Source organism: the organism of the source record quoted next, unplaced genomic scaffold (assembly GCF_019419815.1).
Source record: "Pyrus x bretschneideri cultivar Hongxiangsu unplaced genomic scaffold, Pyrus_bretschneideri_v1 Contig39, whole genome shotgun sequence".
Classification (NCBI taxonomy): Eukaryota; Viridiplantae; Streptophyta; class Magnoliopsida; order Rosales; family Rosaceae; genus Pyrus; species Pyrus x bretschneideri.
This window is the reverse complement of record NW_025999712.1, coordinates 2068427-2086137: the sequence shown is the minus strand read 5'-3', so window position 1 is coordinate 2086137 and position 17711 is coordinate 2068427. Positions and strand designations below refer to the sequence as shown.

The window sequence follows — 17711 nt, the reverse complement described above, 5'->3', positions numbered from 1 at the left end:
CGGGAAGGGGCACGTGCATGTGAAGAAAGTTGTCCCCTTACCATACACGTGTGCGATATTTCTATTTGTACGGTGAGGATTTGGAGGGACGGTTGACCATGAAAAAGTTGTGCTTTTCAATTTGATAGAGATGACTGGAACTGAATCATAGTGTCCAAAACAGGAAAAACAAAAATTAAGTTTGAAAAGGGATAAAATAAAAAAATTAAAAAAAACCGAGAGATTAGTTTTTTTATGTTTTATCACAAGCCAAATTATCGAAGGTTTTTTTCATGTTTCGTAGTATTGAATAATACAAGCCATAGGTGGTCTGAATTTGTTTGAATTGTTACTTTTATTATGGTCGTGTGAATCCAGGTTATCCAATGTTCGCATCATTTAATGTTGCGTTACTTGCGTAGCATGAAAGTTAAATTCTAAATTATCATTTTAAATTACATTATGGAAAAGAGAAGGGGGTTTAAACTCTATATATAATGCGTTAATTTTTGTGGAAAAATCATTTTTCATTAGGCGCTTATAAAATGTTTGAAAACTGTTTTTTTTATTATTGTTTTTTAGTTTTAAAAGTACTTGAAGCGTTTTTGAAGATTTTGTTTCATTTTTACCAAAAATCCAAAAATCTTTTCATCAAAAACTTTTTAAGTCATTTTAAAATCACTTTAAAACGAACTCCACCATCTCTTATTAACGTTATGATTTGTTAAAAAAAAAAAAAAACACTTCTACAGTAGCCCGTACTTGAGCAAGATTTGCTCACTGCTAAGTTCAAAATTGTATTAGTTGTTAAATTAGTTTGATTTTTAAGACAATTTTAGCTGGTAGATTAAATGAAACTCGCCTAATAATACATAACGAAAATGATTAATGCATGCCATTTTCTCCTCTTGCACAACTGCATTTTTTTTAGGAAAACTAATGAAAAGGAATTTAAAACTTTGAGTTTTAATGATAAGAACAAAATAAATGGTAAAGTGAATAGTACCAATATTGACTTTTTAGTGTAAAAATGTGATTTTTCGTTAAAGTGAACAGTACCGTAGGTTTTTCGTTAAAACTCCTTTTTTTTTTCTTCTAGCTTTTGGTTTAAATAAACCAAAAAGGAATCAAATGACACTTTGAAATGCAGCCCAAAAGTTCTCAAGTCTCTCCTTGCATCACTAAGAGAAAATTTTAGCTATGTTGCTCGATAAATTTCAATTTAGTTTGGAGCCCTCCTAAACTTATAAAATGGCTAATTTCTCACTTATGGTCAAATTTTCAGTCGTTCGTGGCACATTTGCCAATACAAAATCTAGAAAAATAATGTGACATATTTGATTGGAAGACAATTTGAAAGAAGATTAAAGCATCTCCAATGGAGACCTTAAATGGAGTCCCTATAACCGTATAGTCCTTAAATATAGGGACAAATGATTTTCAATGTGCCGGAATTGAAATTTTCAAAGTATATGAATACATAGAAACTCGCTGGATACCTCATAAGAATTCTCAAATATAAGGACTACATAAATGGACTCAAATAGTGGACTCCATATTAATTTTAAGTGGGAATGGTGCTGCTCTTTATGTTTTTTTTCCTTGTTTTTTGAACCTATACCTGTAAACTAGTTGGGTTTATCGGGTTTGGGTCAGGTTAAATCTAACCCGTTAAGCAAACAGGTCACTCGAACCCAACCCATTAAGCTAACGGATCACCTGTTTCACCGGTTAACATATTTTTTTTTTATTTGGCATTCCAATACAGTTACACATGTTAACTGCAAGGATGTATAAAAGGGTGCTAATAATGAAAAATGGACTTGGATATATAGTAAACAAACAAGGAGCTACGACTTGGATTTCTCCTCCGTTTGGTTCTGGAACTCTTCCTTAAGGTGGAGAGGTCGAGGGTGAGTTCGTGGAAGCTGTTTGCTAGATACTCGGTCTGGAGGAGGAGCCACATCCGGCTGCTGTTGGAGGAGTCTTCAAGACGGGTTTGGATCCTCTGGAGCAGAGGATGGCAGAATGGGAGAACACGGCGGTGGAGCTGCGAATGATGTCTTCAAAGGGGATGGATACAGACTGAGGGATGAGATTTCTCGGGAGAGATGGTGGAAGGAGCGGAGGATGGTCTGGTTGGAGAGCTTGGGCAATATGAAGGCCCCTGCTGAGGGCCTGCATTCTTGTGGCGGAAATGCTTATGGAGATATTGCCATGAACTAATCAAATGAATGAATCAATGAAGCAGTAGATTATTTATCGATGATGAAAAAAAAAGATAGGAAAATAGAAAAAAGATAAGGTGTGGTTATAATTTATAATGAGTGCTAAAGAATTGACCCAAAATGACCTATTATTTAACGGGTTCACCCTTTAGCGACCCGACATGTTAAGCATCCACCAAAATACTAATATTAACGGGTTAGGTCCAAAATGCCAGTTCTATTCGAACCCGCCCAGGTGGGGCAACTTCTCATTTGACTTTTTTTTTCTTTTTTTTTTTTAATTCTTGAAAAATCAATGGTTACAATATTTCAATGAAATGAATAATAACTTTTTAATATTTTAGTCCCTATATTTAGGAATTATACTATAAGGAATTTTCATTGTAGACAATATTCTTTTAGGGACTTGAATATTCCTCTAAAACTCCTAAATGAGTCCTAAAAAATGGTGGTAGGACTCCCATTGGAGATGCTAAAGTTTCCCCCCTCTAGCTAAATTTATTATGTGATTAATAGTGAGTGCTAGTATGCCCATTTAGTGGCGGAGCCAATATTAGGGTATTAGCTGCTCATGACTCCAATAACTTCATAACCTTAATGTGTATTATTTGTGTATTTGTATACGACTCCTATACACAACTACAACAAATTGAAAAATTGAGTCAAAATACTAAATTTCAAACTGCTGCTTCTTTTGTGCAACCCCTTCTGTACAGTTACTTGTTAATTTTCTTCTCATTTCCTTTGTCGTTCTTCTTCTATTTCTTCTGTGCGACATTATGGTGCACAACAAGTGTTCAATAAAAAAACCTCACTCAATAGTCCTAAATAAAAATAGACAAAATGCAACATAACGTGGCAGATACTCACCATAAGTTCCATGAAATAATCCAATAAAGTTTTTTTGCCCAAAATTATGACCGGTGTGCCTATTTACCTGTCGTACTTTTTTACTCATCTTATATTGATTTGTCATTTATCTTTTTCGTATGGGGTCGGTGGGCATCACAACACTCTAATTTTTAAGCTAAAACCAAATGCATTTCTTCTTTTTTCTCCTTCCCAACTAATTTTTGTAGGACTCATAACTTCAGTTATAAAGCACTTTCAGATTCACGATAGAAGTTTAAACCTCTCATTTCTCAGTAAATTTAAGAGTGTGTGCGCGACAAATGTCGTTGAGTTGCAAGAATTCTTGCATTCATCTTGGCAATTTAAAGACTTAGATTGACTCACATTATCCTTGCACCATAAAACTTGTTCAAAGTATGCATAAAAATTGGGAGTGGATATCTCTTGAGCTTTTGAGAGATTTTTCAGTGTGTCCGAAAAACAGGTGATACACCATATGTAATTATACCATTGGAGGTACACTAAAAAATAAAAATAAAAACAAAAACTTTCCACTAGTTATGTGATAACATGTGGTATATCGTATCATATTCTGGACATACCGAAAAATCTCCCTTAAACCTCCCCCAGAAGTGACATAAAAGATCTAATGATCTAAGTTAAAGACAACGGGACCTCAAATGCTCAAAATCTAGAAGAAAAAATAGAAAATCCAACTTGAATTGTCACCTAACGATGCCAAGTAAGCAAGGGACAAATAGATAAGATCACTGAGATATTTCCCATCCTAGAAGTTGGATACTTTTGGGTCCAAAAATTTCCCACCACAATTTCTTCAAGTCACCAAGATAATTAGGTAAGCAAAAATATCTCCCTCTTTAATATAAAACCCAATCAAACAGAAAGAAAAGTTTGTAGGAAAATACAGAAGAGATTAGAGAAGAAGAAGAAGAAAAATGGAGTGCTGTGGGAGGCCAAACAGGAGTGACGCTCATTTGTCGAGAGAGGAAGAGGCAGAGATCGAGTCGAAGACGAGAGAGTACTTCGATGGAGTGACTCCCAAGCATCACTCCAAACCTCAACGCAGTGAGTATTCATCAAAGTATGTGGACGATTTGAAAAATAATGATGAAATTCCCGAACTTGTTGAGTTCCACCGTCTCGAAAGCGATTCTCAGGTTGGTTTTGCAATGAACTTTTAAGTTCACTAATTGTTACAATTTAACGATAGTCATTTAGCACCATACCTTTTTTCTCACAATTAGTTCGTAAGATGCATGCGTAAAGTCACTTAAGAGCTACTTGTGTCAAAACGAAGCTATATTTTTGCAATAATTTTGTTTGGACAAAAAAACTAATACATTACCTAATAATACAAGATTAGGGCAAAAAAATTAAAAAAAGAAAGAGAGTAAAATGCGTTTGCCGGGAGTCGAACCCGGGTCTATTGCTTGGAAGGCAATTATCCTAACCGTTGGACTACAAAAGCTTGCTTGTTGAATTCATTTTCTTTAATAAATTATTTTTTGTTTGAGCAGAAGATACTGGTGCACGGAAGTGAGGTTGGTGAGGAGTTTGTGGAGACAGACTACTACAAGGACCTGAACGATACTGACAAGCAGCACCACACCACGGGAACTGGGTTCATCAAAATGCCCAACAAAAGCGACAACCGCTACAGTTTGGCGCCGGATTCCGACACCGACGTCCATGCCTCTGGCCAGTGCAACCCAGCAACTAATGACTGGATCCCAGATGCTTCTGCTGCCAATACAGTATATTCAGTTTAACCCCCCGCACGTTTTTACCAATTAACTGTTATTAGCACTCAGAACTAGTCCGTCACTCGTTATTTGTTTTATGATAACGAAAATGTGTACTTGTATATGAAAGAGTGCAAAATGACTTTCTATGAAGCGCGGATGACAGTTAGTCAACTAACCAATTTGCATTTGTTGGTGGTCTAACTCAATCGTGTGTTTGCTTTTTGTTCCAGGTGGCTTTTGATTCAGGCAAGCCAAGGAGAGGTGACAATTAAGATGGATGGGACTGGGAGTGCGTTAATGTAGCAGATTTTAAGTCTGTATGATAATATTATTGTGAATTTGCAATTTGGGGTTTTCACTTTTCAGTGTTGCCAATAAGTACATCACTATTTCTCATTCATTGGTAGTATGCTCCTTCTATAGAGGAAGTTCAATATTTGTTTTCAACTTATGAGCAAAACAAATGTTCGCGAATGTGGGTTAGGCCAAGTGATCAGGGTATGTGCCCACCTACTTACAGGCGTGTCTGAATAAATAAAGTTCGTTCCAAAACGGCACAGAAACATTTAGCACAAGCAAAACAAAGAAAATCTCACTTGTTAATTCCCTGTCTGAACTAAAATTGCACATTGATGTCCTGCTTTAGGTCTACAGCATCTGGAACTGTTATCAGAACGAATCAGTTAAGGTATAAAACAAATTCGATGACCGGACATTGAGAACTTTGCGGAAATTGAGATGTGGAACAGGGGGGAATTAATTTACAATTAAACAAACGGTTATGTCTGCTTCTCCAGATCCTCCTATTCAGTACTTAACAGGGATGAAGTGGAGAGGTGTACCTTCAAGTTGAGAAGCAGTTAAACTCCGGTGACGTATAAGCTAGCTGCAAATACAATGTCGCGCTTTATTGCATTTGAAGCTGTTACCATTTTCTTGTACAGAGCAGAATTACCCATAATCGATGCAGCATTTTTGAACTCACGACACGTCTCATCAAGTCTGACAATGGTTCGCACTATCATTCCTTCAGCAACATCTGTAAGTTCACAAATGTCTGCAAACGGAGTGCCCTGCAATAACAAGGGGATGTAAGACCAATCACTCAAAATCATAGGAAGAGTTGATGAAATTCTCAGATAAATACCTTCGCCCACTCATAAACGACTTCAACAAGACCAAACTTGAGATTCTCTCGAGCGTACTCCTCTGGATTTATTTGAAGTTTGAAGTGGGATTGAAGCTGGCCAAGTCTTATTGCTGTATCGTACAACCTGAAATGAATAATTATATAAATTGAGTTTACTCTGGAACGGGAACAAGATTTGTTCTTTTTCTTTGTCCGAGTGCACTTAAACTAGGAGGATAATACAGAGAACAATTTTGATGGAAATTATGGTATGTGCAGCATGATGTAACAAAAGTTTTGATTATCAGCACCCAAGCCAGCACTCCATAAGCATCTCATATCTGATAACAAGTATGTGCTCAGAGACACCGAGAAGTAAAAATTCTATGTACCAAATCCGGCCAGACCTACTGGTCGATTGCAGCCTCTAAATGTAAGCATAAAGTAGACTACCCAAATCCTTGTATTAAACACGATATTTAAGCATGCAATTTGGCACAGAGAAGAAAGTTTTGTATGCAGATGATGGGAGTGAATGACCTCTGTTTGGCCTGAGACAGTTTTGGAGTAAGAGAAGGTTCAGAAGTATTCTTCTGCTGAAACACAAAAGCAGACATCAACGCCACCGCTTCTTCTGGTTCCAGGTCATCCAGTTGGTTTTCAAACAAACACTCTGTGGCTATCAACTCCTCCCCAGAGTTCATTTCGCAAGCAACACGGCCTTTTATTTGAACCACAAGATCAGCATCGATACATCCAATTTCCTGCAGAACATCTATCTGAAAATACAAAGCTAAACTACTAAGATGAATCACAAGTGTTAAGACAATTATCACAAGCCACAAGCAACTAATAAATATCATGTGCATTGTAGAAATGTACCCGGCCTTGAAAGTCTGGCATTTGTTGAAGTGCTTCATCTGACATTTCAAACTTAAGAGCATCGACTTCCTCACTGTGTCTCTTTTTCTCTCTTGCTAACTTACTGTGCTCGTCCAACTTTATACATCCATGGCACTTATTCTTTGCCATCTTTTGCAATAAGTTAGTCCACTTGTAGTATGTTGCCACGAGATTCACATCTGTCAACTTCAGATCTGAATCAGAGTCACCACCATGAAAGTCAGCTTTAAGAGCGAGTTCAGCTTTAACAATTCTCAATTTATCCCAAGTGTTGGGCACATTTTAACAATTAATGAGAACATGCAAGCTATTATGTAAGTAGGCTAGAAGGCTTTCTCAACAATTAAATTTTGAACCTAACAGAAACAACTGAACAGAAAGGAGAAAGAAAAGGGGACAAACGAATATCAAATCAAGGAGTGAATTCAAATTTCCAACAGCACAAAAATCAACCAAAGAAGGCATGCATCGCAACTCTATAGTTGCACTGTTGCATTAAGGTGTATATTTATCTGGGATTGAAGGGAATTCTGTAATGATACAACTGTACTTGCCCAGAATCTTGTTTCTTATTTGGAATTTGAATTGACAGATAGATCTACCTGTACGTGGATCCAAGGCTGGAGGGTACTTATTTTCGTCGGATTTTGTGTCCAACAGCTGTTGAACTGTCTTGGAGTAAGCAGCACTGCTATTGTCTTCAAGAAGCCCAACTTGATCAATTTTTATCTTGCAATTGCATATGCATAGAAAATCTTTGATGTCGACTTCTTTAACCTCAAAGCTCACCCCAGCAGCAGAACCCTGGCGTGGTAATTTTATGTTGATGACACCCTTTCCTTTCCGAGTTTTGACACCAGAACAATAATCTTCATCAAGACCACGTTTAGATTTTGGTGCCACAAAAAACCCTTGTCGAAAGTCCGTGCTTTTGCTGTCTTGCAAGTTACCACTACCCAGTGGAGTCTGCGGCGGTGGTTCAGGTTTCAGCACCAAAACAATATATTGTTTATTAGTAGCACTAGGTGCTTTCACGACGACTCCAAGCAAGTGGTCCCGCTCCTGTTGGTAAAGCATGATATACAGTATTAGCATACCCATAATATTTGGAATTTGAGTTATTTTTTTATAGATATAAATCAGATGCCAGCATAATATCAGTAACCACAAATCACGTAAAGAATCACCAAAAGTCATGCAGGAAAAGAATCATATCTAGCAGTTAGTAACACATATTGCTACAGCATGTTCACTGCATAATAACACTAATCAGAAGAGCAATACTACAATTTGATCCTGAGGGAGGGCAAGGACGGGGAACTTAATATAAAAAAACAAATGGTTTAGGATATGACTGGAATAAATGTGTAACTATGTAAGGAACTCACTGACTGTGATTTCATGACTACCACTCTCCCAGTTGTAAGAAATTGTTGGGCAACAGGAGACTGCATAACTGCCTCCAATATTTCCGTGTTATGATTCTCAGCTTCCAAGTGGATGTCATAATACTCCTCAATAGCTGGTTCACCTTTTATACATCTACATGCAAAGTAACCATGCAACACAAAGGTTTGTATGTGATGAAAGGCTAAAAATAACATCAAAAAATAAATTGCAGTACAGCATCTAATTTGCTCACATTTCATTGATATTAGTATCATAGAGATTCCCACATTACACATCTACTAAACTGATCAACAAGGACAACCCACCGGCCATTGTTTAAAAAAAATCAATTTTTTTTTTATATCATTCATAAATGCTAATATGCTGCTACAAGTATACAAATTAAATTATTATACAAGTCCATAAACTTACTCGATAGTTTTTGTAGCCTGAGCAAGCTTTCGCATCAGAAGTTGCTGCTGTTCTGGTAGTTTCTTCTGAGCATGGAACTCAGCAAAACTTCTTTTCAGCATGTCCTCCACCTGCAGTGACAGTCCCAACCAATATTATTAAAATGGAGTTACTTACACTGCAGAGCTAAAACCTTTACTTACGATATGAAAAGCAGACTTGTATTCTTCATAAACACAGAATAACTTAAAAGGAAAAATCGATGTGAGTTGATAGAATACTGTGAGACTCAGTTTAACATGCAGAAGCCATTCCTTTATCCAATATACCCAAGATTGTTATATTTTAAGTGCAGACCAAGCTAAAACCTTACGGACTTATGATATGAAAAGAAGACTTGTATTCTCCATAAATAAAGAATTAACTAAAAGGAACAATCATTATAACTTTATGAAAAATCAGCTTTTGCTGATAGAATACTGTGAGAATGAGATTAAAATCCATAAGCTATTCCTTCACCCAGTGGGGCCATGATGGGAATTACTTTAAATGCAGCCTGAGCAGCACCTAACGGGTTTTCTTTCCCCTCCTAGTGAGCCTCGTTGAAATATTACTGATTCTGGGCCACTCTATTTACAAGAGGCATATATTGGTTATACCATAAGATGCAGACATTATATTTAGCTCCTAGAATTTGGGATGTTAATTCAATTTTGGTAAAATGCTGATCTGCAATCCTTTTCCCTTCCTGATTTGTATGAAAGAAGTAACTAGGTACCTTCAGTTCCTCAACACGAAGGAGATGCAGGATCATAATATAGGTAAGCCGAAACTGAGATTCAAGTCTGGTTGCACTTCCAACTATGACATGCTTCAAATCACTCTCTCCTAGGATTTCATCACGGCACATTACAATAACTGTACCAATTTTATCAAGTCCTCTTCTGCCAGCACGGCCTGCCATTTGAGTGTATTCTCCTGGAAGTAATTGTCTAAATTCCTTGCCATCAAATTTCCTTAATGTATCAAAAACAACCTGCAAAACCCTTAAAGAATGTTAGAATGCAACCAACACAGAGCAAACGTGTATAAAGATGCCCAGTCGGTTGTCACTAACCCACTTGTAAATTTACAAGATATTCTATTGGCAAATCAGAAATGTTTGTCAAAATTGAAGTTTCATCAATACAAACAAACCACAACTAGTACAGGACATGAAGTGGCTCTGCAGAAAATTATACTCTAGTTAGGTGTCAGAGACTATGTTCTTTCTTGTTTTAATGAAATACTGATTAATGGAACATAAAAGTATAGAACTCAAGTATGAAGTCAAAACCATCAAGCGAATCAGTTTAATGTTGGAATTGAATTAACGAGACTTCTACATGACCACGTTATAAGATGTCAAAGTAGAAGATCTTACAGGAGCAGCCTCAAATGATGGAAATAATTAGTTCAGTCAACAGATTTGCAAACACTTGTGCCAACAGGACTATTTCTAAACTTGTACGACTATTTCTTTGAAGTTTTTTAAGATTGATTGATGTTAATCAATTCAAAATTAAAAAATAGAAAACCAAGTCAACAAAAGAATTCGGATACATAGAATATGCGCCAAAGGACAAAATAACATTTTTTTTTTTTAATATTTGTAGCAGAATTATCCTTCCCATTTTGAGAAAACTGCATAACACAACTCACCGTTCTAGCCGGTGCGTTAACCCCCATTGCAAATGTCTCTGTTGAGAACAAAACCTACAACAACAGAGATAAGCAGTAAAACATTATAGATAAAAAATGAGCGTAACTCAATCAAATGCGATAACAACAATGGTGAAACCTGAACTCTAATGGTCATTATTAACACACATATACAAACTATTTGCAATATTTTTGTTAACCACTAAAGATCATCAAAGGTACCTGGTGTATCATTTTGAAAATCGAAGTACGAATGTCACAACACAGAAATAATACAGAAGTGAAATACCTTGATCACTCCACGACAAAAAAGCATTTCCACAACTTCCTTAACAATTGGAAGCAGTCCAGCATGATGGACACCAATCCCTCTATGAAGAAGGCTTTGAACTCTGACAACCTGAATATCAAATCATATCATGTCAAGCCTCAAGGTTTTTCTGGTTAAGTATAAAGAAATATTTAGCGTGCAACCGAACCTGTGGTAAAGTCCTATCAGATCCCTTTAGCCGCGAAAATGCTTTGTCACAGAAAACACGAATCTCACTTTTCTCAGAACTACTTGTAAGGTCAGTCCCATACATACTATCAACTGACTTATCACAGCGATTCTTTGAGAAACAAAATACCACCACCTAGGCAGACATTGAAACCAAGATTACATAATTATAACTACTACAAGAGAAGGTAACTCTAAGTTACTAACACAGGCTTAACAAGAATAACGCAACAACTCTCTGGTTCCTACATATTGGGTGGAAATTCCAATCTCGCCATGGACTATTGACAATACTTTCGTAGAAGCTACAGCTGAAAAAAATGGAAGGAATCAATGTTTTTTTCCCCTGTTAAATATGAAACTAATGCAGAAAACACATTTCGTGGTGCTTTCCTCTTGTTTTTCTAAAACTACTCTACTTCAGTAGAAAAAAACTAATTTTTATTTTTTGAGTTTTCCACTTATATTTTATTTAATAGGAGGAAAAAAAAAACTACACAATCCTTGCAGGTGGTAGTTGTATTCTTTCCATGAATGACTAGAATCAAATGAATTGAAAGCAACAGGCATGCGCCATAGGGATTATATTCGAACATACAGGTAATAGTGACATCTTTGAGAGCTTGTTAATAAGTGACAACCACAAAGAAGCATCTGATCTTCTTAAACCCCAACTGTTCATGCCATTTTTGTTTTGATTTTCTCCTCTCATTCGGGAGAAATTCCCTGAATATTGGGGACCAGATTGCTTCTTCTGTTTTCCGCCCCAGTTTGAACTTTGTTTTTGAGATCGAGTCCCATCATGAGAAGCTGAAGCTGGTGCCTGTGATCCACTACCACCAGTGGCAGAACTCATATTCTTTTTCTTAAATGCATCTTTTGCAGCTTCGAACCCCTTGCGAATAAAGCTTTCACTTTCACATATTTTGTAAAGTTCTCCGGAGTAAAATAGACAGTGCTCCAATGGGACTGGTCTTTTTGTAGTCCTGATATCAGAATTATACTCTCAAATGTGAAAATCGTGTAAATAAGTTGACAACAATGCAATTCAAATTACCTTTGAGCCACATCCTTATATAAATAGTTTGAACAACAAGACAAAAACAGATCAAGAGAGTTTCAAATAATTTGAACTGTCACAAAATAACCAAAATAACATAAATAAATCCATATGCCACAAAGATTCATGCTTACCCGGTAACACGGATTTGCTTTTGCTTTGTCCGTCCAATCCAGTCAGCAAACTCGACTTTGTTTGGTACCTACGAGTTCATAATTAATACCTAATGCAATGCATCTTGTGCTGCAAACAAAAATAATAAAACAGGGGCAGGGGAAAATAAAGACCAACTGTCCACATATCAAATTCCAAGTATATTTACTGAAGCTGAGAATTTAGCTTAAGAGCAACAACAGTTATTCCAAAGTTTTGAGAATAGGCACTCCTAAGATGTATACAAAGGAGTAGGCACCACGGTAAGGTAAACAAGCAAATCCACTTGCTACCCAGGTTACGATAATAGGTACATTCTTCCAACCATAGCATTTATTATCAATCAAATTATTTGATCTAAATCATCTGATCCTAATATATTCTAGTACTACAAAGTCAGAAACAATAACTTTTAAGAAATTCTTTGCTGTATCACCTAAATGCCTAATCAATAATTTATTTTGTCAAATAAAAGACTATAGTGATCAACAAACTTAAACCCTTATACTTTTCTTTTATAGATAATCATACTTCATATTTGCATATTTCATTCATGATATTTGCATATTTCATTCATGTTGAGATTGGCAACAGTATCAGGAAAAAGTAAATACCGTAGCTGAAAGGAGGACAATATTGATGTGTCTTGGAAGCATTATAATAACTTCTTCCCAAACAACACCTCTTTCGACATCATTGACGTAGTGCACTTCATCAAAGATAACCTATCTCTCACAGAAATGCAGAAAGAGTAGCAAAAAAATATTTTTGCTTATTAAAAAAAAACTGGGGAAAACAAAATACAAAACTTAACCAACAAAATGATGGGAAATTACTGTTCAAAAGAATATCACAGAAAATGAGCCTCTTACCCATTCAATATCACGTATTATGTCAGCACCGCGATAAAGCATTGACCTCAATATTTCAGTTGTCATAATGAGACAAGAAGCCTCTGGCCTCAAGCTAACATCACCAGTGAGAAGTCCAACATCAAATTTTCCACACAAATCTCTATATTTTTGGTTGCTGATGGTTTTGATAGGAGCTGTATACACAGCTCTGGTGCAATGCTGCACAAAATTAACATAAGGGTCAGAATCAACAAAGAAACCAAATATATATGATTAAAGAAACAGCAAGCTCAAAGATTCAAGGTATACTTTTGATGCTAAAGCAAATGCATATTCTGCAACAACTGTCTTTCCAGCTGATGTGTGAGCAGCCACAAATACCGAGTCCCCCTTTTCAAGATAATAAATAGCCTGTAAACATCCCAATGCGGAGGAAAGTTTATTTAGGGTATAAAACAGAATTTCACAGCAATCTTAAAGATAATAATGTTAAATAATTTGTAATCTATAACGTGAGAGAAAAGGAGGAAAGTAGATTTAGAAATATGAACGATTTCTATGTGCAAGTTTTTTTCGTCCACAAAATCCTACAATTTACTGTCACATGAAAAGTCTGATGACAGTTTCAACATGAGAAGCTGCATTATCATGACATCTAGATTCTGTAAAGAAGAAGATATAAAGTTGTTTGGACTGCCCTCTCTAATGCATATGGTGAAAATATGGATAATATAATTAAGTAGCTACACAACTGTTTAAATTTGATCCTTCCCAATAGCACTACAAGTATAACTCACCCAACAACATACCTATATCTAGCCCTGTTCTCTACATGACAACAATGTACAACGCACTTAACCATGTTGACTTCATTATGTAGTCAGTAAAATCAATGTCTGTGGGTCATCCGCAACATCCCACTTTTGAAACAGACTGAGAGTGATGTATATGTACAAATCCACAGTTGATCATTTTTTTTTCATCATTATAATTAAATTGTATTAGCTAAAGGGATATGAGCTCAACTACAAGCCAAGGAAAACCAAGCTTAGTAATTAAATATCAGAATTTTATCTCTCAAAACTAATCATTGAGCAAGGATCTACCGCTACCATTTTTACGTGAAACTAATCAATCTATAAATTTTGGTCTAAAAGAATTTTACAAGAAAAAAAATAAATCAGTCTTCTAATGGAAAAATAGCAGAAGAGAGTTTAGATTGACCGATACCTCCTTCTGGAATTTGTCCAATTCAAAAGGAAAATCCATTGCTTTGTTGGGAACAAGATCATGAAAGTTCTCTGCAATATATTCAGTACCTCCACTAATAGCCCAAGCCTGCCAATGGTGAACTAGTTAAAAAATAAAAATATAGCAGTGAGCAAGTTTCAGTTAAAAGCATGAAACATGACATGTGGAAATATTAGAAATTTTCTGTAAACTGTTACTTCACAACTAAATACCACCTTCGGATTTTGTTCATCATCTTCACCAGTTCCATTAGATCTTGACTTTGTTTCTCCTGCCTCAACTGACAAAAGCTCATCCAACAAAGACAATTCAGGCTCACAAGAATCGATGGCAACATCAACCTCCTTTGCTTCATCCTCTGACTTAACAGATTCCGATCCTGACAATTGACCTTTGTGGACGGCATCCACATTAGCCCAAAAATAATGAAAGCAAAACACTTAAGAGACTGCTCACAGAATTGTCCTTTGTTCAAAGTTACCCTGTGAAGTATTTGAAACATAATCCACAACCCTAGTTGATGTTTGACAGGCAGGGGGAATAGAGTTAAATTTTCACTTTATGAATTATTATAGATGCATAGTTTATTAACCCTGCAACTAGTAGAAGCTGAAATCCAATGTGGATACATGATCTTGAAATGTATCACAGTTCTGCATAATCTACTTTCTACACTTAGTTGAGAACAAACATCAAAGCAATCTCAACCTAACAGAGCCAAGTTAACCGGAGCTGATTTGAAAGCAGAAATATTCTAAATCTAGCCTACGACTGCCCTGATTTTATAAGCCTAAGCATCAAGGCCCAGTGAATTAAGTTACAGCTCTTACTCTTAACCCATAAAATTCTAAACATTATAAACAAATTGTATCCAGTTAGCAGTTTATACATACCATCTCCTTCAAATTCAACAACTTCCTCTTCCCAAGCCTTCTTGAACAGGTCATCAAACTGTACAGACAACCCACTCTGCGAATACTAGCAAGACATAAAAATAAAACATTTGTCAACTTAAGATAAGAGACAATTATAATATAGAAAGGATAGAAGTATAAAAAGAATATAGAAGGAACCACTGAGTTTTTAAACTATGACTCAGTAGAGAGAGAGAGAGAGAGAGAGAGAGAGAGGCAAAACTGACCAGTTTTTCATCTGACGTGCTCTCCATGGAACTTTGATCCTTATATACATTCCACGAGCATGGATAGGCCTTCCAAAAAAGCTATTCCATCAATATTATGTTATGTATAATTTATATTTTTACAACTTTCAATCTAGATGACAACTAAATTAACCTTTAGATCACCAAGGTCCAATCCTTGCTTAAAGCTTGGAGGTACAGCCTGAGGAGAGCCACCAACCAGAAGTTCGCGTACCCATTCGCCATTACAAGCACCATCAGGAACAACTCTTTCTAGAGATTGGGAATCATCCAAGCCTCCTGGACGAAAAGGGCGGTTGTTGATGCTTCCCCGTACAAAATCCTTAGCTGGTCCAGCCAAACGTGGCAATGAACCAGACTCTCGAGCTCCTACTATAAGTTCTGACACATCCACCTAAACCAATATAAAAGCAAACTCTGGGACACACTTAGAAACACAAGGGTAACAAATGTAGCACTAAAACAGCACAAAAACCCTAAAGAAGAAAAATTCCTGGTGATTTAGATTGTATTCTAATAGCATCTAGAACAATCAATGAATTATATAAACCCCCATTGTGCTTTTGATTTCCCACGCTAAGCTAATCGACATGTGTGGGTAAACACAAACACTGGGTGAACCACATACCTGCACAGATTTAGGTTCCCATTGACCTTCAGCCGACCCATTCTTCTGGCGCCGAAATGGCAATTCCCATGTGGGAACCACAACGCAGCGCGGCAGTGATGGCTCCAAGGGAACATCTGCCTTATCAAACCAGTCAAAATCCCACTGCCTCCCAACCTTTTCGGGTGCAAATACTTCGTCATCCAATCTCAGCGACAGATACTTCTCCTCTATATACTCTTTTATCGATCCGGGCGTCTCCCTAGGAAAAGCAGGCGGCTGATACACGCAAAACAACGCATACATTAATATCCGAATTTCGAGTTGCAGCCATGTTTAGCAAATTGAAAATACTCTCCTAGTCTCCAGTTTCCGGAAACAAATTTTGAAACCAATCTTTGGTTGCTTGCCATTGAAGCATTCAAGCTTTCAAACTTACACTCTCCACATTACAATTCAGCTTCCAAATGCACTTATACCAAAACCCAACACGACAATTCGACACTTGAACATAATGGCATCCAATTTATGCAAATTAAGAAGTAAAAGGGAGTGACTTTGAGAAGGCAAACCCTAGAAGAAAACAAAATTGGCAGCGGAATTGCATAGTGGAAGGAGAGAACCAACCAGAATGAAATCAGGAAGAGACTTGACGGGGTCGGAGCTTTCAACGGTGGAGAGGGGCTCAAGCCGGAGGTGGCCACTGTGGCCGGAGAATCCGACCCGGAACGAGAGCCCGTTCGCGGCTTCTATGGGATCCATTTTTTGGGATCCAGGGTTGGAGTGTTTCGGGGGTTAAAAAACCTTTCGAACACTCTTGATTTTTTATTCCGATTCCGAAGGGTCTGATTTTTGGCGGGTTTTGTTTGATGGGCTGTCGAAAGAATTCAAAGAAGTGTCGTCGTTGTCACTTCTTCATGTCTTTGGTTCAACTATATGTAGAAAATAGTATCTTAGTGAGTAAGAAATCAGAGTTTTAGAGAGAGAGAATTGTTAAACTGTATTTTCAGTTGCATTAAAATTCTGTGTACAATCAGTATTTATACATAAATACCAAAGTTAACTAATTATGCTGACTCAGCACTCCCCTAACTAACATGTAGACTAAGGTACTAATGTGGTGCTTCACACCCTTATTCAGATTGTGAACCTTCATTACTCCTAACACAGCCCCTCAAGCTAAAGGTAGAGGAGCGAACTGAAAGTTTGTCAACCAAGGGAGCAAAACGATCAGCCGAAGAAACTTGGTGAAAATATTAGCAATCTATGACATTGTGCTAACATGTTGAACACCAATTTGTCCCAAAAAACCTTCTCTCAAATGAAATGATGATCATTCTCAACATGGTTTGTCCGAGCATGGAAAACTGGATTGAAAGCTAGTGATGTTGCACTCTTGTTATCACATAAGATGACAGGTTTTCTGAGAAAAGGGAATGAAATATCAAAAAGAATCTTGCAAATCCAAGTAATTTCTGCAGCAATGCTTGCAAGAGACCTGTATTCTGCCTCAATGGATGACTTAGCCATTGCGTTTTGTTTCTTAGCACTCCAAGACACCAAATTCGATCCCAAAAACACACAATATCTACTTGTAGAGCGTTTGTCAACAAGGTAGCCAACCCAATCATCATCGGACTAAGCTGTGAGATGTTGAGCACCTTTTGTAAACCATAGTCCTGGTCAATGGTACCTTTGAGATATCGTAAGATATGCTTTACAGCTTGCAAATGTATGGTTTTTGGAGCCTGCATATGTTGACAGACT

At 36.9% G+C, this 17711-nt stretch overlaps 2 protein-coding genes and 1 non-coding gene across 8 annotated transcripts; 1 reads left to right on the top strand and 2 right to left on the bottom strand.

Moving 5' to 3' along the window:
• The first annotated feature begins 3958 nt into the window (after nucleotides 1-3958).
• Nucleotides 3959-5221, top strand: LOC103929813. The gene is made up of 3 exons (XM_009339059.3): nucleotides 3959-4237; nucleotides 4598-4834; nucleotides 5056-5221. Exons 1-3 carry the CDS (start codon nucleotides 4016-4018, stop codon nucleotides 5095-5097), a joined length of 501 nt encoding a protein of 166 aa, XP_009337334.2. The 5' UTR covers nucleotides 3959-4015; the 3' UTR covers nucleotides 5098-5221.
• Nucleotides 4477-4548, bottom strand: TRNAG-UCC. The gene has a single exon. It is a non-coding gene; the product is annotated as a tRNA-Gly (tRNA).
• Nucleotides 5222-5408: 187 nt separating the features above from the next.
• LOC103929810 (DExH-box ATP-dependent RNA helicase DExH11) lies at nucleotides 5409-16778 on the bottom strand. 6 transcript variants are annotated; one of them, XM_048564490.1, is made up of 24 exons: nucleotides 16572-16778; nucleotides 15966-16223; nucleotides 15471-15731; nucleotides 15317-15385; nucleotides 15069-15153; nucleotides 14388-14566; nucleotides 14155-14262; nucleotides 13234-13335; nucleotides 12943-13143; nucleotides 12685-12795; nucleotides 12052-12119; nucleotides 11456-11843; nucleotides 10838-10993; nucleotides 10648-10758; nucleotides 10359-10412; nucleotides 9436-9693; nucleotides 8679-8788; nucleotides 8246-8399; nucleotides 7460-7919; nucleotides 6837-7051; nucleotides 6495-6733; nucleotides 5973-6099; nucleotides 5668-5898; nucleotides 5409-5488 (listed from the first exon to the last, which is right to left on the bottom strand). In XM_048564490.1, exons 1-23 carry the CDS (start codon nucleotides 16704-16706, stop codon nucleotides 5686-5688), a joined length of 4062 nt encoding a protein of 1353 aa, XP_048420447.1. In that variant the 5' UTR covers nucleotides 16707-16778; the 3' UTR covers nucleotides 5409-5488; nucleotides 5668-5685. The 6 variants fall into 6 exon arrangements, with proteins under 6 accessions (XP_048420447.1, XP_009337323.2, XP_009337324.2 ...); XM_009339048.3 differs by having other exon boundaries at nucleotides 5409-5898; XM_009339049.3 differs by having other exon boundaries at nucleotides 5409-5898; nucleotides 14391-14566.
• Between the last annotated feature and the right edge of the window lie 933 nt (nucleotides 16779-17711).